The 27,957-nt window shown below is 38.7% G+C and overlaps 1 protein-coding gene across 7 annotated transcripts in view; it reads right to left on the bottom strand.

Annotated features, from left to right (window-relative positions):
• Positions 1-27,957, bottom strand: part of Lrrc7 (leucine rich repeat containing 7) — a 463,114-nt gene that overhangs the window by 286,991 nt on the left and 148,166 nt on the right. For all 7 annotated transcript variants that reach the window (XM_010605114.3, XM_033758262.1, XM_033758263.1 and 4 more), the window contains exon 3: positions 2,456-2,658. In XM_010605114.3, coding sequence (XP_010603416.2) covers positions 2,456-2,658 — 203 coding nt within the window. The remainder of the gene's footprint in view (positions 1-2,455; positions 2,659-27,957) is intronic.

The following is a 27,957-nucleotide window of genomic DNA, read 5'->3' as shown; positions in this document are numbered from 1 at the left end:
TATGTATATATATAATATTATATATTTATATGTGGCCCAAGACAATTTCTCTTTACTCCTCTAGCCATAAGGCCAGATACCATATTTTAGAACCAATTTAAAGGGTTATTTTATAACCTTAAAAAGACTGAACTTGGTAACTCACAGGAATCATTTACAGAGAATGTGAGAAGTCTTTCGAATAGCACACAGGAATACAAAGGATAATTAAAGAAATCTCCCTCATTTGAAACTATGGGAAAATATATTGCCTTTTGCACACTTGCTTTTATTTCTTGCCAATTCATTGTTTTGACTCAGCAAACAAATAAAATATCTTAAGATTTATGGTCCAAGGCTGTTTCTAAGGCTCCTGATCTGACACGATATGTAAGACTCTCCCCTAGCACCATCTCATTAACACATTAAATCCAACAACAATACATGAGTTTCAGGGTCTTCCCCGGTCTTGATCAGCTCAGTGCTCTCTGTATACTGTCAGTACCCAGTACCACGCCTGCCAAGTCAGACCCTTCAACTCTGCTCCTCGGTCCCAAATATACCTCCTTAACTGTCCATCTCTGTTTTTTAGTCAAGTCCTTTCCTTTCCTCTCCAAGAATAGTTCATTTCTCTATATGTAAGCTCTGCCAGTTTATCTGGCTCTTTGGCTTTGATTATATATTATTGAACACTTGCCTATAATGCTTTAGTTTTTCTCTGTAATTGAGCTGTCAAATCCTCAAGAGTAGGGATTGATATTTATTTCTGTTGTAACAGCCCTAAAGCCTCAAGTACTGTATAGCATGGTAGATAGATATTAAACATTCTTTTGAGTAATTGAGCATGTTTTTACTATTTATCTTACAAAATCTGTTTCATTGATCTAGAAAATGAATTTGAGTTAAGACAAAATTGCCCTAAGCTTGCCAGATTTAGCAAATAAAACACTGGATGCTTAGTTAAATTTGAATTTTGTGTAAATAAAAAAGCTTTTTAGAAAAAGTAAAAATATATCCCATTCATTTTAGGGACATAATAGTTCTACAAAATGTCTTTTTTAAAAAAATCTAAAATTCAAATTTAATTGTGTGTTCTGTACTTTATGTGGCAATAGATCTGACCCGAGACATGCATAGTTGTACTCATTGTTCTAAATTAGAACAAAATGCCACATTTATGATTTGTCTAGCCTTACACGGCTCTACTTATCAAGTTGTACAGTATAGGAAGTTCTCTCTGTAGTTCCAACTGGCACTAGCAAAAAGGTGCCTGAGTATCCACGGTGTGAAACACATGTCTGTGTTCAAGAGGCAAGGTAAATAAGGTGCCTAACCTACCCTAGGATTTCCTATGGGGCAGCGACAGCCCTTTCCAGCCCAGCCTTTCATGGTGTCAGTGGTGGTACTAAAGCAAGTGATCTGACACAGCCCTACGGAGGAAAGATCCAAGATGGTGCTATACCCTCAGGGTGTCAAAAGGGAATAATACTGTATACACTAAATAGTTCCTAGTTTTGAAGCACTATGTAAATGCTATAATTTCTGATCCTAAATGAATACAATGATTCATAATTTGTTTTGCGCAGCACATTGAAATCTCAGATTTTGATAATAAAATTCAAGTTTTTACTATAGAATATTCTTTTCTTGTTACTGAATATTTAATACCCTCTTTTTTTTTTTAGCAAAAGCAATGAAAATGTAGTAAATGACATGTTTTTCTTCTCTCAGCTTCTTAAATCTTTTACAGGTAAATGCCAAGTTGACTACCAAAACTAAGGGATTTATTTAAGTGATTGTTAGGATCTACTGAGTTTGATTTGGACCTTTCTGCCGAGAGGCTTTGGTCTGAGTCAGCTAAATTCTTACCATTTAATTTTCCTGTAAGGAAGAAGAGGATCATGGGAGATCTGGTTTTCCATGAAGGGCACAGTGTTACCATGACAATGTGTGCAAAGTTTGACCATTTAAACTTTTAATAAACTAATCTTTCTGGCTTTATGTTACATAAATTCAATGTTATTTTTAATATGCTAATATTTAAAAGCCAAGAACAAAAGATGCTTTCTATAATAGCTTTAACTGAAAATGTGTGTTTGTGTAAAAGCATTTCTCACACTTAAAACATAATACAAGCTTTTAAAACATCACTTTAACATACAACATATTGATTTTCAGTTCTAGAACAGGGCTGTGTTTTACCTTTGTTTTCTAATCATGAGCTATTTGTCTCAACCTTGCAATGGAGGCCACTTTAAAGTAACAGGGTGTAATCCATAAAATGATTTTCTTTGGTTTGTTTTTCATACAGCACATGAAATTACTAGAGGAGTCATATTAAAATTTGACAAGAGTATCAGGGGAATTTCAATCAATTCCAATGATTTGCCAATTACTCAGAAGGCTCGAGTTTGCCGAGTCTTTGGAAATCATGAAATCACCATTGACAGTGTGTGCCCAGGTTCTCAGAAATTACCTTGGGTAGCTCTTCGATTTGATTGGCATCCAGATAAAGCTCCTCTAAGGTCCGCTCGAAGTTAAAGACCTCCTTTGGCACCTGCTGCAGGCTGCAGTGGGAGTAGTCTAGCACTGAGATGATTTCCTCTTCACCCCGGAAACATCGGCACGGCACCAGGCGGCCGATGATCTTCCGTTTTGTGTTCATCTCCAGGCACTGCACTAGAGTGGAACAGAAAACAAAGTTACAAGAAATCACAACAACACACACCACCACTAAACTGCTTAATCCGCTGCCTTCCGAAGGCCACATTTACAGCATTGAAATTTAATTTTGGTGCGGTTTGTAATTCTAGAATGCTTCACAGCTTACTTAGGACATGTATGTGTGCTGCACCACTGAATCCCAGTAAGTGAGAGAGGTTTTTCTCCAGTCTAACATGAGAAATGGGCCCAGACAGGTTTATAGTCTACGTCAGCACATGCTGTGGAGTGGCAGAATCAGACCAGAATACACTCCTGGATCAGTTCAATTCTGTTATTCTTTTTTGGTTTGAAATCACCGTTCATTTATTCATTAATATGTTGTCAAATTCAGTTTTCTACACCCTATGGTGCTTATTCCATTTTGTACCATTAGATACACAGATTTAAAAATATTTAACTTACTGAGGAAATTAAATACTTTCTGCAAAAAAAACCATATTCTGTTACTGTTCTCTACCAACAAATCTGATCTTGATTATACTCTCACTTCAAACATGGATCTTATTTACACTTTTAGTTTTTCATGTGGTTTTTCTATAAAATAGAATACTACTCAGCCACAAAGAATGAGAAATTAGATTCATTCATAGGAAAATGGATACATATTGAGGATATACTCCTAAGTGAAATAAATAAGTCACACATGTGTGAATACCAAATAGTTTCTCTGGTGTGAACAAGCTATAATGGCACATAAGATCCTAATGAGATAATTGACCATGTGAAATAGGAAGAAACGGGCTAAAGGTGTAGGGAAAGTGGGAAGGGTAGGGGAAAGGTAATAAGGGAAAGAAAAAAATAGGAGAAAATGAAAAAATGGAAATAAAGTGTTTATAAATGGGGAGGGGAGGAAGGGGTAGAGGGAGGGCAGGGACAAGGGAAAAAAATGAGAACCAAGACCTGTCATGTAAAGGTACAAGATCCCAATGATGAATGTAACTGCACTGTATACCTAACATGCACCAATAAACTCAACGAGGAAAAAAAAATTAAAAAAAAAAGAAACATGGCTCTATAGCATGCTTTAAATTTTACACAAACTCCAGTGTTGAAAGGAAACCTCCAGCATTTTTTAGCAACTCTATTTCTTTTATTTCTGCAAAAAATATTCAAATGGCACTTGCAAATTTCTGAAGCGCTCTTGCTGACTCCCAGATCCATGTTCTCAGGGAATATACATTAGACAACCACTGCTTTCCAGGTACTGGCCTAGGCCCTGCAGGCAGCGGGAAGACATGAACAGGCTCTTCTATTCGAGCTACAGTTTAGAAATGCATGTTGTTCCCTACGGAATGTCAGTCTACCTTGATGAATTCTATCTGGGTGCAAGAACACAGTTTGTATTCATTGTAGAAATTTCCGTGATATCTCTGCCATGTCTTTTTCCTATTCTTCTAGGTCAAAATGACCAACTGTCAAGCAATCGTGTGCAGACTTATATCAAGGCACTTTCAATACTTTACTCAATCTGCTACTTTTCATGTCATTTTCTCCTGGACTATTCGATCCCCGGACTGTGTTTGCTCACTCTTGTATCTCTGTTGGTGCCTGACACATGGTAAATATTCACTAACAACTGTACAATGAGCAAATTAATACATGAGCAAATAAATGGATGTGTTTGGGATTCTACTTCCGATCTCTGTCCTGATCACCCTTTATGGCTGAGTAGTACTGATAATGTGCTTGACAGACTTCCCATGCTAATGAAAAGGTCGCTATGTCTGTTGTGCCCTCAGACAGAAGGACCACATGACTTCCTAATGGTGTGTGCTATTTCTCCATGAATGAGGGAAGTTCTTGAGGGAGATTTTGCCTCACTTACTATGAAATTCACATTACACAACCCAGTTTACTAACCACAGAATTTGTATTCAATGAATATTACTTTGAAACTTGCATTTAACCTATTAATTTATTTTTGCTTAGAATATAAACTCATTGGTGAAGTAGAAAGTAGTGATATTTTATTAAAGACTATGTAGAACTTTGTTTTTTAAAAAGTGATTAGCTTAGGTAAAATTAGGATGAAGTTAGGTAGAATATGTGTAACAGCTGTTGGATTTTCAGCCAAAGGCTGTTCGCATTCCTCCTTTACCTTCTCAAATTAATGAAAGGATATTCTGTGGATACACTGGTGAGGAAGCAATTGTAAACATTTGCCTGCATCTGTAGAAGGCAAAGTAAAAACACTAAAATGATGACTAAAGTACCAACGAACTTATGGGAAAAAATAAATAAAATGTTGACTACAAAGGAGGGGAACCTCCATTATTTTCTATCTATCTCCTATACTTCCCATTTCCAGGAGTCTGAATCACATGATTTGCAACTATGGTTTCACCTGACCTTACCTGGAGTTCTCTATTGTAGAACTGCTGCCTTCCTGCCTCCATTTGGGACTCAGCACCTATTAAGCATCCTATGCATGGCCCCAGTAAATATGTGATGTCTGTTAGGCACCCTAAATGGATGCTGAGAGTTTTGCAGTTTTAAAGGTGGGAGATACGAGCTCAGTTTACAGTAGGAGCAGTAAGAATAAAGAGGAAAGAGGATGGGCTAGGAAGACAGCTGAGCCAACTTCAAAAACTTGGTTTGGACTGAAAGGGAAGTGGGAGGGGAGGGGCTGTGGAGGAAGAAAGGTGAAACGTTTTTAATATGAGTAAGTAATAGTAAGACTGACGACCAGCAGTGAGGCCGAAGACGTGACCCAGGACACACACGCTCTGTACTTCTGGCTCTCAGATGGGTGATGAATCTATTGTTCATACTTCCTGTTGTTCAAAGTCTCACTTGTACTTTTGTGCAGGACCATGCAGCAGTTTCTTAGATCTATTTATTGCTGCCACTGCACATGTTGTTGTTGTTTTTAATAAACAAAGAAAAAGAGAATTTAAACCCTGCACCTGCACTGTTTGGCCAGTATCCACGTCCATCAAAACTTCTGGAATTTAAAGCCTTAAGACTGCTTTTCCTTCCATTAACCCAAAATGTAAGCTTTGTGGTCATCTTCTCTATCTCTTTCCTCATCCTGAACAATGTACCAAACTCATCCCCGATCCCAGCCTCTACCCTCCACCGCCCCTCTGAACTCTGAGATTGCCCCTCCATCATCAACTCCTTCACTGAACCAGCTTCCTTGTACTGAATGCTCACCCTTCCCCTAGCAGATATAACTGACTTCTTCCTGACGTTCTTTATACTGTAACTTTGAAAGATGGAGTATGCTGATTTTTTTTTTTTTTGTATTACATGTTGATTAACTCACTTCTGGGTTGGAAAGAGAGTTTTCTCTCGCTTACTAGCATGTAAAAGCTATTTGTCTTCTCCCGTTCTGTAAAATCTGTTCCGTGGATGGTATCCTTACCTAGTAGTCCTATCTTCCTACTCTTTTTTCATACTATTCATTTACCATTCTCTTGAACACTCTCTTTCGTCCACTGATGGCTTTGGTATATGAACTATTTCTCAATCATAACTCCATCCATGCCTGATCTATCCTCTCTACCTACAAAAAATAAATTAAAATCATTTAGAGTCCCCCCTCAAACCCTAGTAAATTGGTAAGAAATGTTGCAGTGCTTCTCCTTGATTTTGAAGGTCTCTCATATGGAACAAGGTGGGGGTTGGTACTTTGTTAATAATACATTCCCACATTCTTTTGTGGTGGATAAACTTAATTGTGTCAACTTGATTGGCTTGGGAAGGGCCCAAGCATTAGAAAAGCATACTTCTATGGAAATCAGTATGGAGACTCCCTAAAGAGCTAAACATAGAAATCCCATTTGACCCAGCTATTCCCCTACTAGGTGTAAGACATCATACCACAGTGACATATGCATACTCCTGTTTACAACAGCACATTCATAATAGTTAAATCTTGGAAACAGCTTATATATCAACAGATGAATAAAGAAAATGTGGTATGTGCACATAAAGGAGTACTACCCTGCTATAAGAAAAGATAAACGTGTCATTTGTAGGAAAATGGATCCACCTTGAGACCATAATATTTAGTGAAGCAACTCAGACACAGAAGCTTAAATATCACATTGTTTCTCTTACATGAAAACTCAGTACATACATAAAGTATGAAATGGGGGAAGGGAGAGGGAGAGAGGGTTATTATAATGTAATATGGACATGTATCTAAAAGTATTTTCACTTAGTACAACTGTTTTACATATTTTATATGTTCTTTAGTTCATTCTCTGGTTTTCAATTCATACAGATAATGATTAACTTTGTAAGGTCTTATAAATGAATGTGACGCTGGAAAAATGAAAGGGAAGTGGAGAGAAGTGAGAAAACAGAGTTGAAACATGCTAGGTACTCGCACCAATTTCCTACAGGGGATGTAATCATTATGTCCTGCAAATATGTACTAATTAAAGTAAAAAAAATTACCCATTAAAAAGAAAGCAAATAATAATTAAGTGCAAGGGCCCTCAGAAAACAAGAGGCACACTGTTTGAAAAATAAAAAGCACACTTCTGGGTGTGTCTGAGTATATCAGGAAGATGTGGCTTCAAGTCTGTCCCTGGTCCCTGCCCCTTCCTCCCAGGTCTCTTCCCCTACTCCTCTTCCTGGCCACCACGACTCAAACATCTTTGGGCTGCATCTCCTGCTGTGACGCCTCTCCTGGAGCCTGCCACGCACAGACAGAACCCCACGAGACCGTGAGTGAGATTAACCCTTTCCTGCTTCTGTTGTGGGTGTTGGTTATTGTTTCCCAGGGATAGGAATAATGACTCACACAAGTTCTAACCGATCAAAGTACATGGATAACAAGAGTGCTTTAAATTAATATTCTCTGTTTCACTGTGATTATATACTATTGCAATGAGATCACATTTGATTTCTTGTGGATCTTTTTGTTTTTCTAGAGTTAAAAGTTGCCTAATAGTCTTGTTTGCTAGTTTTTTCTACATACATTTCACGAATTTGGTTTTCGAGCCCTCTCCTCTTGGTGTGGCCAAATATAAAATTTCCCCCTCCCCATCAGTAATCCTTTGGGAATACCTTGTCTTCCTGCTCTCTCAGGTTGGAATGGTTGGTTTTCTAGATGTTGTATATAACTGTCTTCCAGGAATTTCTTTTCACTGTTATCCTTCCTGTATTATATCTTCTGTTTTCTGGATTCTACATCTTTTTCCTCCCTGCTTTACTCCTTCAGTTCAGCAGAATATAATGTCCACTCACTTATGGAGAAGAGAATTATAGATACGGCTTTTTTGAGGCCTTGCATGTCTGAGAATGGATTTATTTTATCCAGAAACAACTGAAAGTTTGGCTGTACACAGACTGCTAGGTCAGAAGTACTTTTCCTTTATATATTTGAAGGCACTTTTTATTATATAGTACATTCTAATTTCAAAAATAAACCAGTTCCATTCCTACGCAAAATCATGTTTTACATTTCCTCTCTACTGAAGATGTAATGTCTTTTTCAGTCTTGGGTCAATGTGTCTTTCTTAATCTGCAGTACTGAGGAACTGATGAACGCTCTTACTCTGGAGGTATTTATCTTGCAATTCCTTTTAACTGCCTCTTATTTAATTGATCATTTCTTTTTCTTACTCTTTATTAAATTTTTTCTTTTTTGTAATTCCCATTAGCTAGATGAAAAGACTATGGCTTAGATTTATGCTATAATTCAAATATTTATGCTCCTGAAGTTTCAACACCTTTGTTTTTTTTATTCCATTTTCTGGGAAGTTTTCTCAACTTCATCTTCAAAATCTATTATCCTTATCTGATAGCACAGTTCTCCCTTAGAAGAGTTACATATTGTTCCCTGAATGTTCCATTTTCACAGTATCCAATTTGTGTTTTAGAGTGCACACCATCCTCATTTCTCTCAGAAGACAGGAACTGTGGGCTTTGTATTTTCCACACGCTCCCTGGATCATCCCTGAGTTCTATTTTCTGTTTCTTTGGGTCTTCATTTCTTATCACAGAGTTTTTTCCCACAAATACCTGATGACCCCTGACTGTCTTCCAAACTTGAACAATGAAGCTCTAAAATGCTAATTGGAAATTTTGTATGCTTGGCATGTTTCACTGCAAGATAATCTGGCAGCTAGCTGAAGAATATTCCGCAGGAGAGTATGCTGGTCTTCTACCTGGGGTGGAGCCATGTTCCTTTGCAGACAAGACTTTCAGTCAATTTTCCTACTTTCAGCACCAAAGAACTCTTGAGTTTCTTGTCCAGTGCCCGGTGTCTCCAATATTATAAAAAGTTCTGTGAATAAATCAGTTTGTATCCCTCTATGAATACTTCACAATGTAATTAACAATGTTCTTTGCAATGTAGAAGCATATAAACTACATCTTATTTTCCCGCCTCATAAAAACACGTTGACCTCTCTTATCTGCTAATGACTCCTCTTCTGTTTTCTCTATTCTTGAGTATGAAATATTTCTTTATTACTTTTCTGTATTCTGTAATGTCTCCTACTGTTTTCTCTATTCTTGAGTAGGATACACACACATCTATAATTTTATTCTGGTTAGTACACATTTGCAGTAAATAATGACTCTATTAATCAGAGAAGCTGGTACATACACGTACATGACACAGCTTAACTTTTTGTACATCCCCAGTTTCCTCCTCTCCATATCTTGGTCCCTTTCTCCTTGGCAAACTCTGTCTCCTGGTTTCTATTAGCTATCTTTTATCCTGCTCTTTAATTTATTTATACTTTAAGTTTCTCATATGAGATACCACAGACACACACCCTTCTGGGAGTGCCCTCTGCCTGGGCTCCCCAACTCGCAGCCTCCCAGCCCTGACCTCTGCTTTCCATCCAGGAGGCGGTGTCAGAGTGAGATCCAGGGTCGGTCATGCTGAGCCTGTTGCCCTTCAAACTGCATACTCTTTCCTCCATACGCTTTTTTACCTTTCCCAACTCTGGCTTCATTTAACATAAATAGTAAGTAGATGGCTCTAAATCTTTTGTCTCTAACTCAGATTTATTGCTGTCATCATTTCCACTTCGTGTTTTATGGGTTTCACAAACGTAACACATTTGTACAGGGAAGCAATGTTCCAGAGAGGCACCTGGCACATGTTATTGTCAGGAGCTGGACTTCGGACCAAACCGCCTGGCTGTGTGAGTGTGGGCATTTTATTTCACCTCCATTCAGTTGCCTCATTTGCAAAATAATGGGATAAATGATATCACCGGGCTTTAAGCAATGAGTGCCATTAATTACGGTTCCACTCCCAGTCCTCTTCCTGCTGTGCTCACCAAATCAGTAAACCCTTTCTCACTCACCTACTTTCCCAAGACAGAAACGTTGGCACTGTGTTTAACTTCTCTAATCCCCTTACTTCTGACATTTACCCATCACCAAGTCCTAACTACTAAATGAACCAAGCATTTCCTGCCGCAAACCTATTTTTCTGCAGCTCAGTCCTATCAATTTAGACCAAACTAGTGACACATTTCACATCTATGTCTATCTTTCTTCCACAGTGCAGTAACTTCTATAAAACACAAATAGGATTATGCTCCCCTTTTGCTGCAAATACATCAACAACTCCTCCCTGCCTCCAGTTGATGTCTAAAAGTTATGTGGCTTAGCAAGTGTGATACAGTCCTGCCCTCTGACTCCTGCCTCCCAAGCTCCTGCCTTCCGAACCCCATCCTGCCTGGCCAGGTATCAGTCTTCTCATTCTTGCAGTGTTCTTTGTATTCACAGCTTCCTTCACGTTTCCAAGATTACAGGATCCTTCTTATCCTAGGGCCTTCCTGACTATGCCTCCCCCTTCATTCTTGTTATTTTGTAAATTCAAATTAAGAACAACCTCTCCCTACTTGTCAAGGCCATGGTTCTTGTGCCTATGTTATACAGCTGTATGCTGGGGTTCCCTCTGATAACATTTTAGTTCCTAACTCAAAATCAATCTTGTTCACTAGATTTGAAAGCTCTGTGAGTGCAGGGACCATGTCTGCCCTGTTCAACGTGAATACATCTAGCCACACATTCACTATCTGGCTCAAAGTAGATACATTAAACTATAACTGTATACATAAATGAATACAAGGCCTAAAGAAGATAATTACTTTTGTTCATCCAGTCTTATCATTTCAGTTTGTGCCCACCAGCAATAAGAAGTTCACCTATTATTTTTAACATTTCAGCATAACCTAACTAAGGGTGGACCAGTTTGTGAAGATCACGAAGCATAGAGCAGACCTGGGCTTAGATTTCACACCTCCTTGCCCCACAGCCATTGCACTTTTCCGTGAGCAGACTTTGGTCACACTGGCAGCGATGTGGAAGGGGGTGAACATCTGTCAAGATGTAAGTGTATCACTGTTCTCTCTTGCACAGGCACACACACACACATGACAGGGCATTTACACACAAAATACTTAGCACAAATACAAAGACTGAAAAGGCAACAGAGAGGGAAATAAGATTGTTCTCTTATTCAGCGAGCAGGTTAATCAATGTTTTGAGTATTTAGAGAGGAAAATGCAGTGAGGTAGAAAAGAGAAAGTGCCCAGAAAAGAGAAGAAAGCACGGATACATCACATACATGATAGGTAGAAGCACAGAATTGCCACCGGGAGGTGTAGATCAAAGACAAAGGCTTAAGACTCTGGGATCTACCTGATCTCCACTGCTACCTTGTACACCTGTACATTCAAAGGAGAATCCCTAGATTTTCAGTTTTTCAAAGAGACTTAAAGGCACGAAGAAAGAAACCTGAATTTCTTTTGGCTGAGGCCTTTCCTGTACATTTCTTGAAATCAAAGGTAAGAGCACTCTTTTCTGGGTTTTCGCAACACTGCATGGATTCCCTTTTCTCTTGGACCATATATATTTTTTTCAATTTGAACTGAATACCTAAAGGGGATTTTTCTTTAGCTACAATCACGATGTATGTCAGCAACCTTCCTTTCAACACTTTTGCATGGAGTTGAAGGCATTTAGCAGCAGGCTTGCTAGAAAGGCCACGATGAAATAACAAGGAAACTGATCTTGCCACACTTTTCAAATCCTTCCCTGCTGAAAATGCAAACCAAAGAGAGTTTTAACCATTTGAAAATTATGACTACAGCCGTTGAATCAAACAATACGAAGATATCTATCAAAGCATCCAACTTTCAACCTCCTCGTATTCTCTAGAATTTTAGACCAAAGTCTGTCTGTTATCCTCACCTAATATTCCATACCTGGAAAGATAAAGGGACAAGAGAAAGTTCAGTCTTTCCAAGACTTCTTGTGGCAGATATTCTGGCTGTCCGCCTTATTGGGCACAGGCTTGCATTTTTCAAATGACAAATGTTTTTAATTTATTCACTGGGAAACCTCTTGCCTAAGAGTGTCACAGGGATAAGGCAACCTGCCAAGCTCTCTCCAGGTCCAACTTCAAGAAATATCTTTAAAATCATTATCTAACCTCAAGTATGGCATTGAAACCCTCAATCAAGACAATACACATGGCAATTCCAGGGTTCGAAGTGGGACCTGGGAGACTTTTTTGCTTCATTTTATTGATTACATCTCAAACCTGCTTAAATTTCATGGATGTGCTTTCGTCTCATCCCAGTATCTGAAAATCTGCAGTCACTCTGCATGATCTGATTTGCTATCAGTACAAGGAAACCATTTGTCCTCCCCAGGATCAATGGACTATTATTGGGGCAAAATTTGATGTGATTATCACCTTGTCAATAAAGACAAGAGATCAGGAAGGACAGCAGTGTACCTGGGATAGAGATACTTGCTAAATATTTCTAAGTACGCATTCCTCCAGACAAGTTTCTTTACTGAAGAATATCACTGGTCCTGTTATGTCTCCCAGCTTCCCAGGAATTCCCACCTACTGCCTTTGAAGAGTCTCCTTCTGTGAGTATGGCCTAATACCAACCATCATTACTGGTTTTGTTTCTAAATGCTTAATGAGCTGACAAATTTAAATAAGGCTCAACTTATCTAAAGCAGGAGTTGAAACTATTGATGAAGGTCCTACTCTGTACCCAGGCCTGGGCCTTCTTTCCTGTTTTCTTGTTTTGATTAGTTGTGCACTAATTCTCTTAAATGTGCACTCATCTTTTCTGCTTCTCTTTCTTTTCTTGCAAATGAAATATTTTATGATTTTCTCTTACCTTTCTTTAGCCAACTGAATCAAAGCCCTCTCAACTCCTAGTAGTACTTTCCAAAAGAATTCAGTGTAACCGTAAAGTACTTCTAGGAATCTCTCCAATACAATCATCTACCCAGCAATATTTATGAAATGCTTACTATGTACAACACAGTAGATTTTATGCTGCGAAACATCCATGAGTAAAAGTTTTTTTTGAGCAAATGAATTTTTAGAAAATTGAGGAAAATAAATATTAAATAAAATGTCATACAAATAAATCCATAATCGCACCTTATAATTATGAAATTTTAACTTTATCCTTTTTATATATTGCCACAATCTTCACATTTAAGTAATAATGAAACATATTTACATGTTAATATATTTAATTTTTATAATTAATGTATTAATATTGATCTTCTAAGGTGCATGTCTACTCTCCAGATCTCAACGCTTCACTGAGTCTACGGTTTCCCTGGTGTGTGTGTGTGTGTGTGTGTGTGTGTGTGAGTGTGAGTGTGAGTGTGTGGTTTTTTTAGTGTGTGTGTGTGAGTGTGAGTGTGTGGTTTTTTTTTTGTGTGTGTGTGTGTGTGTGTGTGTGCTGGGAATGGAACACAGGGCTCCTGTCCTCTACTAAGCTGCACTCCCAGCCCCGACTACATGTTCAATGGCAGAATTTCCCAGCCGATGTTCCTGGGTTGTGGGCGGTAGCTTCCTTTCAGGACCGGACCGGAACACATTAGCACACCAAGGGTTCAGAGTTATGGTACAAATCTCAGTGTCTCCTGCAAAACTGACCCTAAAATTTAATCCTCACTGTGGTGGCAATAAGAGGGGAGGCCTCTCACGATTCAGTCTCGAGCCCTCTTTCCTGCTGACTGGATTTATGCCTCACAAAAGGGCTAGAGAAAACTAGCCCTGTGTTCTTCCATCCCTTTGGCCAATGTGAGGACACAATTTCCTTTTTCGACACAACAAGTCCACCTTGGAAACAAAGATTCTGGGGCCTTACCAGACATGGAGGCTGCTGGTGCCTTGATCTTCAACTCAGTCTCCAGAACAGTGTGAAAAATTTATGCTTTAAAAACTACAGCCTATGGCATTTTGTTACAGCAGCACAAATGGACTAAGACTTTTGATAATAAACAAAAGAGCCCCTATGCTTATCTTTGTTCAAGCTAGTATCTCCTAAATACCTTAAAAAACCAAATATATATATTTAAGGATTTTTCATTTATCATCACAATTAGGAAGTTTTCTGACATACATTTTAGAAGATTGGTCTGCAAGATTCGCTGGTTTGCTATTCAAGTTCTCTTCAATGCAGCTGCAGTTACTTTATCTGTTATTTCTGTAAAGACACTTTTGCAATGGTAGGCTCCAGCTCCCCTCCCTTCTGGACCCCAGATTTCCTTTGTCCACTGACTTCACTTAGGTAAAGTCTCAGGAATCTATAGTGAAGCCAGTGTATCTTCAAAACCATGCAGCATGACTGTACCTGCTAGTGGTTATAATTTGTTGGGATGTCTTACAAATTCCTCTAGCTGATACTGCAGAAATCCCTGATGAGATCTTAGGTGACCGAAGGGAGACTGTTTCATTCTTTAATTGATTTCAGTTTGCCTTCTAGTCATAGTAGGTGCCGACAAGCAAGAACAGAATTTGGAGCACTAATTGAAGCTTATATTTTTCTTTTAGAATATTCTTTTTTAAAGACCACAAGTAATTCTGTTTTAATGACCCTTCTTCTTTCCTTTACTGTTATTATTGTCATCTTGATACTAACAATTCTAAAAAATATCAACCTAAGAATCAAAACTTTTCCTTAATGTGTCACATAGGTAAGTAACAATGCAAATTAAATATACCTTATCCAAATTATTGGAACCAAAAGTGCAATGGATTTTAAATTGTTTTGGATTTTGCAATATTTGCATAATGAAGTATCTTGAGGATGGAACCTAAGCCTAAATAAATAAATAAATAATAAAATAAATGTATATTTTATATACATTTTATTCACATACCTTCAAGATAATTTTATACAGTAGTTATAGTTCACCTGTGTTTTGACTGTAACATGTCACGTGTGGTATCATGTTTGTTCCCAAAATTTTGCATTTTAAGATTTCGCATTTTTGGGGTTATAGGTACTTATCCTCTACTTTAGTACTTCTGTTTTCTCTCCACCATTTCTCTTGAAATTACTTGTATGCTAATTCATTTAAATATGCAAATACAGCTGTAAGGACAGTATAAACCAAATGTCAATATCAGATTAAAAAGAGCCAAAGTTTGGGGGAAAGTTCTAATACAGTAACAAACTGTTCCAGTTAATGCTTCTTGAAGAATCTGGCTACCAGGTAAGTTGTGAACCTCAGTCAAGAGTAGTACAAAGATATAAACTGCTAAGCACCGGGATACTCTTAAAGATCTAACTTTCCTAAGGTGACAATTTAAAGGAGCATGTCTGGAATAATCTCTGATGTTTGCTTCGAGAGGCGCAAAGAAAGGAGCAGAAACATCAGAGGCCATTTAATTCACAGACTCTTGTGTCTGAGGGGAAACTCATCTAATCACTTATGTGATCCTCAAAGAGATTGCTGAGATGATGTTCTCACAGTTTAACATCTTGAGAAATTTTTATTCTGCAGCACCAAGTACAAGAGGATGATGTATGATCTTAATGATCTATCAAGATAAAGCACAATGATTCAGCACGACCTAGTGAAAAGTCAGAGAAGTGGGTGGCATACTTAATGTGGTTCAGTTATTTTACTTAAGGAAAATGTAGGTATATAAAAGGCTAATAGTTTTGTAAAAATCCTACTTTATGTGTGATATTCCTTCCATACCTTCTTTCCAACAAAGCAGGAGGTGTAGCAGGCATGAGTTGGAAAGCACTTTCCATGTAGTCAGCCGACTCGACTGCAATTCTTTGCCTTTTGTGACATCAATATGCTGCCCTTTATAAGACACGACAGAAGACCTATCCTATCAATCTGCTATAAACAACTTAAAGAAAGCATGCTTCAAGGCGTATCATGCTGTTTTATGCTCATTTTCCAATCATAACTTGCAAAACGTCTGATATTTTTGTGTTAATTTTTTTTTAATTAATGCTGGTGATGGTCCTATTTGTGCCTGCTGCAGTTTTGAGACTCAACAAAATAAACAGGGTTTGTAGTGTTAGTGATGCACTTCTAATCAACTAAGCTGTTTTGGGTATAAATCTAGGCAATTACTTTCCAATTGGAAAGATTTTAGGAGTCATGAAGGACATAAGCCTGCTTGATGTCACCCTCAAGCTGAGTAGAGTTAAAAATAAGAATTAATTTAAGAAGCCTTCCACACAGGAAGTTCCGGCAGTGAAAATTCATTTACAGAATTAACAATGGTTGAATGAGAGGCTTATGGAAGCTTTAAATGGCAGAATCAGAGACTCATTTTCAAACGGAATGGTATTGTTAGGATTTGGAATTGTTTTTAAATCGTTGATCTGTGATATGGGATCAAAAACACAACTTTAAAGAACAGCTTGTAATATTCTGAATATTTATTTAACTACTTACTCTGATTCCCTCGGTAAATAATAAGTGCCCTAAATGGAATTTGTTCATTTCTAAGTGAAAGGAAACTGTTACCGAATTAAATTATTCAGAAGATGGTAAAAAGCAACGGCATTTGAGAGAATTAACAGAATAACATCAAGAGCAAAAGTTTCACAAACAAGCACTGGAAAAGCGGAAAGAAGGCAGACGAGTTCTTAGGGTATAAAAAGCAAGCCCAACAATGGGGTCCCGCTGGTGGACAAAATCACAACGCTATCAGAGTAATCTTTTCTAAAATCCAAACGTGAATAGATACAGCATTCTTTCTGGCTTCAATCCTGCACACCAGGGCACAGAACACAGGCCTCCGAGAGCCTCCGGTGTCCTTGTGACACACGGACACAAGCGTTGTACCGATCTGCCGTGGTCCTTTCGTGTTCCCTTTGTTTTCTCCCAAACACTCCTGCTGGCTCAACTCAACTACATCACTTTTCCCTTGCCATTTTCAACTGAAGTCAAGGATTAGCCTCATACAAAAACTCCCTCCCAACCCTCCCTGTTACAGGTTGAATCAGGTCCCTCTGGAGTTCATGGGCTGAAGTCTGGACCCGCTGTACCACAGGATGTGACCTTACTTACAAAAAGGGTCAGTGCAGATGGAAGCAGTTACGACGAGCTCACACTGAAGCAGGGCGGGCCCCACTGCACTGGGACTAGTGCGCTTATAGAAAGCTATGCAAAAAAAGGGAGGTTCCGAAGAGACGCAAGAGAAGACAGCCATCCACAAGCCAGCTAAGTCCTTAATGCAGCCTTCTCCTGCTGTCCTTGAGAGGAACCAACTCTGTTGATCCCTTGGTTTTGGACCCAGGCCCCCACGATGGTGAGATTCTGTTGGTTAAGCCCCCCAGTTGGTGGTACTGTGTTATGGTAGTCCCAGGAAGTGGATGCCATACCTATGCAAACATCAGGTGGCTCGCTGTGGCACCTGCAGACCCCAGGGCCCGACTCGGGCATCATGTCTTCTTCAGTAGCCTGAGGGTGGTGTCTTTGCCTTGCACTCCTCACACGTAGTGGGTGACACATGGCCGGTGTACAATATGTACTCAGGGTCATTCTCTTTTGCATGGAGTAATGAATAAATAAATATTGGAAATACTGTTTGGCCTTCAAATCACCAACTTGTTTAAGATGATTTGAAAAGGCTAATTTCACATTCAGATTAAAAAAGGCTCAGGAAGAGTATAAAAACTAGATACTCTGAATAACATTTGATGTAACATTAAGAGCAAAACTGAGAGCAAGCCCACTCTTTCTCAGAAATTCACATCCTGGAAAAGAAAGACGCTCACTGTCCTCCAGCAACCATAACTTAGAAAACTACTTGAACCTAACAGATTAATCCAAAGAACTGAAGATTTCAGAAGAGGCTAAAATTTTCTGAAAAAACTGATGCAACAGACATCATACAGAAATGATGAGACTGTTTTGATTAGAAGAAGCAATCCTCCTAGACAAAGCCCTCAGTGTTACTCTGGACATCCTCCACTAACAACAGAAATAAAACGAAGAACATCTGAGAGAGGATTAAAAAGAGAAATTCCATTAACTTAGAAAGCACACTATTAGGACAGATCGCGTGAATTACAGGCGGGTGTATCTTACTAATGAACATTAGCTCACTCTCATCGAGATACGGACCGAATAAGGAGAGAAATATTTAGATATTTTGGATACATGATTGCGCGCCATTAGACGTTTTTAATTTTAAATTCTACTTTGTTGTTTGCAAGTATAAAATAAATGGATGCTTACTACTGAAACATCAGAAAACATAGAAAAATATAAACAAGAAAATACAAATTACCATGCTTCTATCACCCAAAACTGGAGCATTACTGACACAGTACAGCGTGTGCCGTCACTCACATACACTGCTCTCTTAAATACACACACATAAGCGTACACAACAACATATGCTGAAAGGATTAAATATATTGTTTTGTGTCATGCTTTTTTACTTAAGTCTTTTTCGTCCCCCCCAGTATCGGGGATCGAACTCAGGACCTTGTACCTGCAAGACAGGCAGAGTGCCACTGAGCTAAATCCTGGCCCTTTACTTAGTCTTAAACTGTGAACATTTTCTCTTATCATTAAACATTCCCTGAAACATTTTTTCAAGACTTTGAAAATGTCCAATTTATTGACCAATCTTGTTCCTGTCCAAGGAGTTTATATAACTTCTCATTTCTTCCAAATTCTAATTAACGCCTTGATAAACAATCTCAAATATAAATTCTTATGTGTTTATGAGGTGAAAGGGATTTGAACACTTTAATTTTGATAAATAATGTAAAATGACTGAATTACTTTCACCAACTGAAACCCCCCAGGGTATGACATAGGAACGAATACCCATTTCTCTGAACCTTCCGGCAAACAACATTATCAGTTCATTTTCAAACTTGTCAGTTTGATGAAGCAAAGTAAAATTTAGGGTGTTTTAAATCTCTGCTTTTATTAGTTCCTCCTTTGATTTAGGTTTATAAGATCAGTTTATAAATGGATTTAACTCAGTTGAGTGCAAATAAGAAGCAACTTAATTTTCCCCAATCATCACATTTGAACATCATTTCTGGGAATTCTCTTCTCTACTCCTAGGCAATCTGCCAGTCAGCCAGGTTCCAACTTTTTCACTTATAGTAACCTAAGGTTGATAATTAGTCTCATTTCCAGGTACATTTCCAACACAGTGTATAAATAATCCAGATAATAGTTTGGAAGTTTACTATTGGCTGTGGTTATGCAGCAAATGGTTTAATACAAAAGAACCATGTAATGATTAAACAGCTATTACAGCTTTGTTTGTGAAAGACTAACAGAATATGACATTTTACTATGTAATTTCTCATTTGGTTGTATGTTTCCAAGGAAGTGTATTCATAATGGCATGAATAAATAGGGAGAAAAAAAATTTCCTAAGATTTTGTTCTCCATTGTCACTAATGGACCCTTTCAAATGGAAATGTCTCTTGATAGCATTTCTTTTGAATAGACCTGAAATTTTGCACTAGGCTGTAGATCAAGAATATTTATGTCCCTCACTAACATAGGCTGTCACAAACCAAAGAATTCTTCTAGTAATATAAATTCAATGTTTTACTTTCTTTCATGAACTGGGTAAGAACTGAAGCCACCTCTAGCAATTATAGCGAGATTAACATATGAATGCTGTCAGAACAAATCTTCTTTCTATCTCACATTTTCTAGATAGATGGAGAACAAAACACGGGACAAAATGAACATCAGTAGAAAATGAAATGCACCTGCCTCCTCATTAAGGGGCAAAAACTATCTTCCTAGATTGGCTCTGACCCAAAAGCCGTATCTAATCTGAAGGAGAAAAGTTACATAATTTTATCAGCCTCCCTAACCATCTGTTTAGCGGGAAATGGCAGCAGAAATCATTCAATGAGTTCAGCTCAGCGTGTTATGTGCACGTTTGAAGCAGAGGAAATAAGAACATTTTGAAATAGGTGAATGTACTACACAATTTACAAACATCTTTTCACTCTTGTATATTAAGCATTTCACGTATACATTAGAAATGTTTTTCCCCCAATCACAGTAAAGAAAATATGTGTATAGTAATAAAGTTTTTGTTTGTTCCCATTATCATGAATATTGGTAGATTGTTTATTTAAAGATTGTAGTAGAGAGAATTGAGTAGGGTATAGAAAATAAAAGGCATTTCTTAAATTTAGGCAATTTTTACTTTTAAATAGAAATATGTGCGCTCATACAATCTTAATGTCAGAATAATGCACAAAAGACTTTTTTTGGTAAAATATTTATATTTGTATTACAGGTCTCACAAGACTGTTTTCTCCAATAAATTTATCCTCTGTCCATGATTCATCCACTGCCTTTTAAATTATAGAAGTGTTTATCACAAGCTCTCATAATTTTCTTCCTCAATTTCTGGCCTTTTAAAGCTACTCTTATCTTTAAATTAAGGAATCAACACTCCCCCGCCCCTACTTTAAACCTCTCCTCCCTATTTTCTACCCTGTTCTGCTTTTGGGGTCATAAATGAGTCAGAATTTTAAAGGCGGCTCCTCCTCTGGATCCCGGCTTTGGGTTCTTAGCCTGCCCTGCAGATGCTGTTCACTTCCTTCCAGCGGACACACATCCACAATGGCCCTGCACTCTTCTACACTTTTGCAAATGTTTCTGTCTGCCAGGGATGATCTTCACTCTTCTGTTTTTTAACTTGGGAAAATCTTTATCTTTTTCAAGACAGCTCACAGTCACTCCTTCTGTGATCTATTCTGGCTTCTCGGGATGAAAGCTGTTTTCTTCTGCACTCAGAACGCTTTCTAACATTCATTGTGGTTACTTTATTGAAGCTGCCTCTGAGGACTTATCAGGACCTCAACCTGCTCATTCCTAAGACAGAAGACTCTCACATTTTTATTTTGAAAATATCCATCCCTAATGAGCTGACGATCGAAAACTTTTTTAAAGATTTCATCAAAAGGAAAGCCCAAGCATTTTCATGCATTCTAGAATTTACGTATGGGGACATCTAAATGATGGCTCATCTCTCTCAGGAAACGTCCTTTATAGTAACATTTATGTTCTAAAGACAGGGAGGTAGACTGCAGATATGGAAAGGGGATTTGGAGATGGAGGGAGATGGAAAGGAGAAGGGGAAGTAAAAGAGATCAGAATGCTCTGTGTGTGTGCACCAGGTCCCCAGGATGAATGCACTTACTGTGCAATGCAAACACATACTAAGAAAGGAAGAACTTTTTCTTTTGGTACCGGGGATCAAATGTGGCACCTTGTGCTTGCGAGGCAGGAGGTACAACCGCTGAGCTAAATGCCCGGCCCAAGAAGAAATTTTAAATAAGTAAAAAGGTAAGTAAATACTACCCTAGTAGGTTATAATAAACATAATAAATCAGACACCAACTTTATTTTCTTTAACAACAAAGTATCTTATTGTTCTTAGTTAACCTATAGTGCAGAGATGCTGTTCTGCTTCAGTAAAAAATGGATAATATTAGAAATCGCCATTTATACATTACAATTATGTCCTGTTACATCTCCAAAAATATGAACGGATGTCTGGCAATGCTGAAGGCACTCCTACAATTAGAGTGTTGAGCCAGGAAACCAGTCAGGGACTCCTCAAGGCACTGCGGTCACAAAGGAGGAACAGAAATGGGGCCTTAATAAAAAATTTAGTAAATAAATATCTAAATTAGGGTTCAGTCAGTAAGTCTTGGTGAGAACCGGTGAGCCCCACTTAGTTAGACTCCATACAGTGGGGTTTGGTTTTCACTTCTCCCATCTCCTCCTCACGCATGTCTTGCTTCCAGCTTTCGGGGAGGACCTGTCCGACGTTTCCCGGCCACCGTATCACGCTGGGCCCCACCTGCACTGCCGCCATCTTTTTGTAACCCACGACTCCTTTCTTCCTTTCTTGTGGGTTCCTACTCTTTTTTTTTGTCCTAAGTTATTCCTTTGGGTCTTAGATTATATGCCATCTCTTCTGTGGAGCTTTCTGGACCTTCCCAAATTCTATTATGAAGTTACCCGATTTAGCAACCAAACAAACGCAAAAACCCAACAAACAACAAAAGCCCAGATGCCCAGCTAAAATTTAAATTTCAAATGAACAGTATAAATATGCCTCCGGGCAATATGTGGGCTGCATCTATATGAAAATCTCATCTGTAGATTATTGGAAATTCAAATGGGACTGTGTATTCCACAGTTTATCTGGCAAGACTAGAGGGAGACTCCCTGCTGAATGCATCTGCATAGCTCAGCAAACTCAGCCCTTTCCACCTAACTCAGTGGAACTGTTTAAGTGACTTTTTCCTGCCAACCTGGAGGATAACATCTAGGTCTTCATTTAATCACTGCAACCCTCCAGAGCCCCCTACAGTGCTTGGCACATAGTTGACAGATACTCAGTACATATTTCTTGTATAGATTTATTAATGAACTCTACCTTCTACTCTGGTTTAGACGTTGCAAGTTCTTATGGGCTTTTATTGTGCCCCCCATGTGACTGTGTTTGGAATATGGCCTTTATAAAGGTAATTACAGTTAAATGTCAGCATGACAGTGGAATTCCCATCCAACAGGACTGTGTCCTTAGGGGAATAAGGGGACACCAGGGATGTTTGCATGCAGAGAAGAAAACATAGTGGAAATAAGGGAAAAGAAAAAATGTGAAAAAAATGAAAAAAGCAGAAACAAAGTCTCTGTGAATAGGGAAGGGTGAAGGGGGTGAAGGGAGGACAGGGGTATGGGGCAAAAACAAGAACCAAGACACATCACATAAAGGTACAAGATCCCAGTGATAAATGTGACCGTATTGTTTGCTTTAAATGTTCCAATAAACTTAATGAAAAAAAAACCAAAACAAAAAACAAACAGTGGGAAGGAAGCTGTGCACAGCCATAGAGAAGGGCCTAAGGAGAAACCAACCCTACTAGCATCTTGATCTTGCACTTCTGGCCTCCAGAAATATGAAAAGAGAAATCTCTATTATTTAATCCACTTGGTCTGTGGTCCTTTCTTACAGCAGCCACTTTCTGTCATTGTAGCACAGACTGAGTAATTTACAAAGGAAGAGGTTGACTTTGGCAGAAGGTTCTGGAAGTCCAAGAGCCTGCACTGGTGTTTGCTCAGCTTCTCAGGAGATCGGCTGAGGACTCTTCATGATGGCAGATGGGTGGGAAAGCAAGCAGGTGTATGGGGCAGAGAGGTTCACGCTGAAAGGCAGGTAAGAATGCACATGCTTTCCAATAAGCCACTCGCTGGTGACTACAATGGTCTCAGCAGTGAGAGCTCACTCCTGAGTGTCAGAGGCTTCCACCTCTCTCCATCACCAGATTCACCTTTTAACGGCCACACAGCCTCGTAGCCCCGTGACACTGGACACCAAATTCCAACATGGGTTTCGAAGGGGACAGACCACATTCATACCCTAACAGCAGTCCTCTCTGACTAACACAGCAGTGCCCGGTCAGCGCAGCCATCATAAATGACCAGCCTTATAAGAGATTCTCTTGACTCCTTCATCTTTGGTTTATTTTCCCTATTGAGTTACTTTCTGCACTAGAGACGTTTTTCAAAGGCTGCTCATAGCTGTAAACACTAGGCACTCATAAAACCAGATTCTGAGTACCTACCTATGTCAAGGATATCTCGACTATAAACTTGACAAGTCAATTCAGTAATTTAATTCAAAATGGTAATTTCAAAATGGTAATTCAAAATGGTAATTCTTTAATGGCAGAACCCAGCAGGAGTATCTTCTCTTATGATTGACCTCTCAAATATTCAAATTTATACCCACTACTGGACACATTTTGAAAAGATTTTTTGGAAAAATATGACTTTCTATCTTCAGTGATGAGCTTTTCATTGAATTAAGTGAGATGTAAACCACCTAGCCTAATTAACCAGTAAATTGACCAGTTAATCTGTAAGTAGTCCACTTCTCCTTTGATAATATACATGTAAATATTATTCAGAGTGGCTGACAAAATTGAACACAAAATCTAACAGACAAATTAAGCACTTTCTCAGAAAGTCCTCCCAATCTTAGGGCAATCTTGTGCTCTCTGAGGCTGCGTAATTTAAATTGTCCCATAGCAGCTAAGTTGGCCTCATAACAGAGAAACAGCCTCTAGTGTTCTGATCCTTGGCAGGAATTGTTGCTTCTACACTCCCAGGCTAACTGTAGATCTGCTTACAGCACTGTGGCCAATATGGCATTTCCTAGCTCTAGTGCCTACCGCTCTATCTTTCCTCTTCCAAGTAAGAAAAGAGTATTCAGGAAAAAGCAACTTGATGTTCTTTCTCTATGGCTTTTATACATCAGCTGAACCTAATCTTAACAAGTACTCTTTCCCATCAGCATCAGTTCACCTCTGGTTACCACAGTGACCAGCTACTGCTATCATGATTTTAGTCAAGTCTCAAACCCTTTTTTATTGTTCAATACAAGAATGTTGTATTATACCCAGCAACCTGAAAAATGCTATTTTTGTATAATTATAGTCTGATTTTTCCTTCCAAGGGATTTCTCACGGGGCCATCCTTTTCTAGGCTCTGTTTATTTCCAGGTTATTAAGAGTCATTCGGCAACTTTTTCCTGCCAATCTATGTGTTTCTCAGTCTCCAGGGTCTACTTTTTAAAAATTTTTAAGCTTCTAAGACTAAAATTTGTACTTCCTGATACTTTATTGAATGAAATGTTTTAATTCTTTCTGTGTCTTGTTTTTTACACACAAACTACCGCTGGGAGTGCCTTGCTTTTATCTCTAACAGACCCATCAGTGAGATTATTTTCTGGATAAAAACAGATTTTCTCCTTCCCCTAAAGGGGCGCTATTCAATGCCCCTAAGCAACTGGGCCAAACAGTAGTCTACTGGTAAACTATCACTTTGTATAATAAAGACACACACAGATGATTTTTTTAAAAAGTTGCAGATTACAATTCTATAAGATAAGTGATGAACTGACAATTTAAAAAGTAGAAATTTGCAGAGAAGGATTTTTACATGGACGTGTATCATAATCAGAAATCTGTAAAATATGCAAATACAGCTTGGTACCAGCTCTGGGGCAGGGAAGCCAGAGTGATCAGAACACGAACACAGCTCACGAAACTGTAAGGTCCAGGCTTACATCCCAGCCCTGCCAGTCACTAGCTTGTCATGCTGGTCGCCTTCCCAATGAGACAGGAATATTCCCTTCTAGAATGGACTGATAGATAGCAATTAACACAACATTCATTGTTAGAATCCAGTATATTTTCCTTTTTTCTGTGGCCTCGGTAAGAGACTGACGCCCTCCTAGGAACACGGGACCAGATGTCACCTTTGGAAGAAAATGAAGGAATGTTTGCAGAGCAGATTCCCTGTGACAGTGGAGCCTACGCTCCAATGCCCTCAGGTGAGGTTGTGATATAAACGTAAATTCTCCTTTCTCTTCCCCTGCCTCCTAAAAATACCTAAAGAGCAAACTGTAGGCTTAATATTTATTAAAAGACAGGTGACTTTTTGCCTCGTTGACCCAAAACTTTTGTACGGGTCCATAGTGAGTGGAAGGATTTCAAGGCTAACCGAGACTTGACCACCAGAGGGCGGTGCTACACAACGCGTTCTACGGGGTGGCATTTGGGCAAGTTTGCTTGAGTTCTGGGAATTTCTGCTCCAGATTCCATTTAGGGACAGAAGCATGGGGCTGTCACACAGGAGACTAAAGCCAAACCCCAAACCAACAAAACTCTGGGTGATGGGAGTTGGGGAAGAGGCCGATATGTCTAGGTGGTTTTGCTCATCCCTCTGACAATTTTTACAGCCTTAGGGTTTATTTTATCATGGATGGAAGAGGCGGGGTGAAGTTTCATGGAGCATAAAAAACAGGCAGCTCTAAAACAATGCTTATGGGCTTATCTAAAACAAATGGATGTCTAATGACCTGAGTTTTGCACCCCAGGATTTAAGCTGGCCATCTTAGCCGGCAGTGAGAAGTAAACGGTATAAAGGCCAACACACAGAGATCAGCTTTAATTACTTTTCCTTTCTTTCAGATCCTTCATTTATAGTGCTATAGGGGCCAGGAATTTAGCTCAGTAGTTCCGCCACCTGCCTCACAAGCGCAAGGTCCCCAGTTCGATCCCTGGTACCAAAACAAAACAAAACAAACAAACAAACAAAAAAAGCACTATGGCCTCACATTCATATAAGGGCTGATAATGTCCAAGGTAATATAAAGATAATGACGGTGATAATTACATTAATCAGATGAGGGCTTCCTATAATCTTTTTAAATTAACTTTATTGGTACAGTGTAGGTGTACATTAGGATCACATTCACCACTGAGAATTTGTACCTTACATGATGTATCTTAGTTCTTCAATTGTCTCTCTGCTATGAGAAACTAAACTGTAAATGAGAACTTCCTACAAGTTTTACAAGGAGGAGAAGCAATTACCTTTGTCTTTTCATACAGGTGAGGAAACCAAGTCCCAGAGTAGTGAAGGAACTCAGATTCAGCAGAGGATGTTATTAACCATATAAAAATCTACATTTATGCACTATATACACTCATATCATATCACAGTAACACATTCATATTAAAATAAGTTCAATTTTTTTGTAACTTTCCAGATAGAAATTTCCATCTCAGAAGCTGTTTTGTTTCTTTGAAAGATTCAGAATCATAACTTATTCACAAATACAGATGAAGGATTTTTTGAAAATCATCTTTTGATGATCAAAATGTCTGTCATTGAAATATTAGTAAGGATGTTAAAATATGGAGAAGACATTAAGTAACTTTTATAGAGAGAAAAAAATAGGAAAAAAACCCAGTAATCATAAAGATTCTTCCTTTCTCTCTAATAGATGAAAATATTGCAAAGTGATTTAATACATGTTGAAATATTAAACATCCTGGAATTACTGAATAAAGCAATAATCATCTATTCTTAGTGAATTGCTCAGAAAAAGTAATCAAATCTTATAAAAATTGGAAAAGCACATTGTATACATGTTTTCTGTCGTGTTTAACCTTGAAAATTTCAAATATTATTTTTGGAAGTAGAAACTGTGAAGTAATTAATTTCAACGTGTTGCAATGAGACTTACAAAAGAGTATCACATTTTGAGGGGGGAACTGGGGATTGAATGCAGGACCCTGTGTTCGCAAAGCAGGTGTGGTGCCACTGAGCTAAATCCCTGGCCCCACAATTACTATTTTTAAAATAACATCAGCGTGCTAATGTTATTAAATATACACATTTTCTTGAGCACCATGATTCTGAGCGTTTTTATCAGCCAAAGTGGGCTATACTTTAATTGAATGTTTAAAGTTACCAAATTTTAACAGTTCTTGAATTTAAAATAAATCCAAAAGTCCATAGCAATGAGGACTGGGCTAGAGAGAGGAGAGAGGAGAAAGGAGAAAGGGAGAAGAAAAAAGATCAAAAAGGAAAATTCTCAAAAGAATAGTAAAATAATATAGAAAATGCAAGAATATGTCCATTTTGCGATCTCTAATGGGGCCTCACGCAAGGTTATCCATGGACGCTGTCACAGTTTAAAAAGCAGTCAGCAGCAGGATGTTCACGCGCTTTCAAAGCCCTCACATTATTTATTCATTCCGGGGGTTGGTGTGCCCTGGAGGGACAGAGCTCTCCTCAGCTGAGTGGACAGAGCTGCATCCCCAATCGTGGGACAGACTGACACTGCACACCTGCCGGTGGGCTGCGGTAAGTTTGTGACACCCACTGACGACCGCAGGGTAAGGGTGAGGAGGAGACGACAAGTGTCCGGGCCCTTTCAAGAGATGACCAGTCGAGACTTCTAAATACGCAGTGCCATGAGAGGAAATGCGTAACAAGGAAATGCAGGGGGACTGCTCTTCCCGAAAAGGCCTAAGGGACAGCTGGACGTGGTGGTGTACGCCTGTCACCCCTGCACTCTGGGAGACTGAGGCAGGAGGTTTGCAAGTTTGAGTTCAGCCTAGCCTGGGCAACTCAGTGAAATCCGATCTCAAAAAA

The sequence above is a fragment of the Fukomys damarensis genome, unplaced genomic scaffold (genome assembly GCF_012274545.1).
Source record: "Fukomys damarensis isolate Sample0158 unplaced genomic scaffold, DMR_v1.0_HiC HiC_scaffold_33, whole genome shotgun sequence".
NCBI classification, from domain to species: Eukaryota; Metazoa; Chordata; class Mammalia; order Rodentia; family Bathyergidae; genus Fukomys; species Fukomys damarensis.
This window is presented reverse-complemented; position numbering and strand designations above follow the sequence as displayed.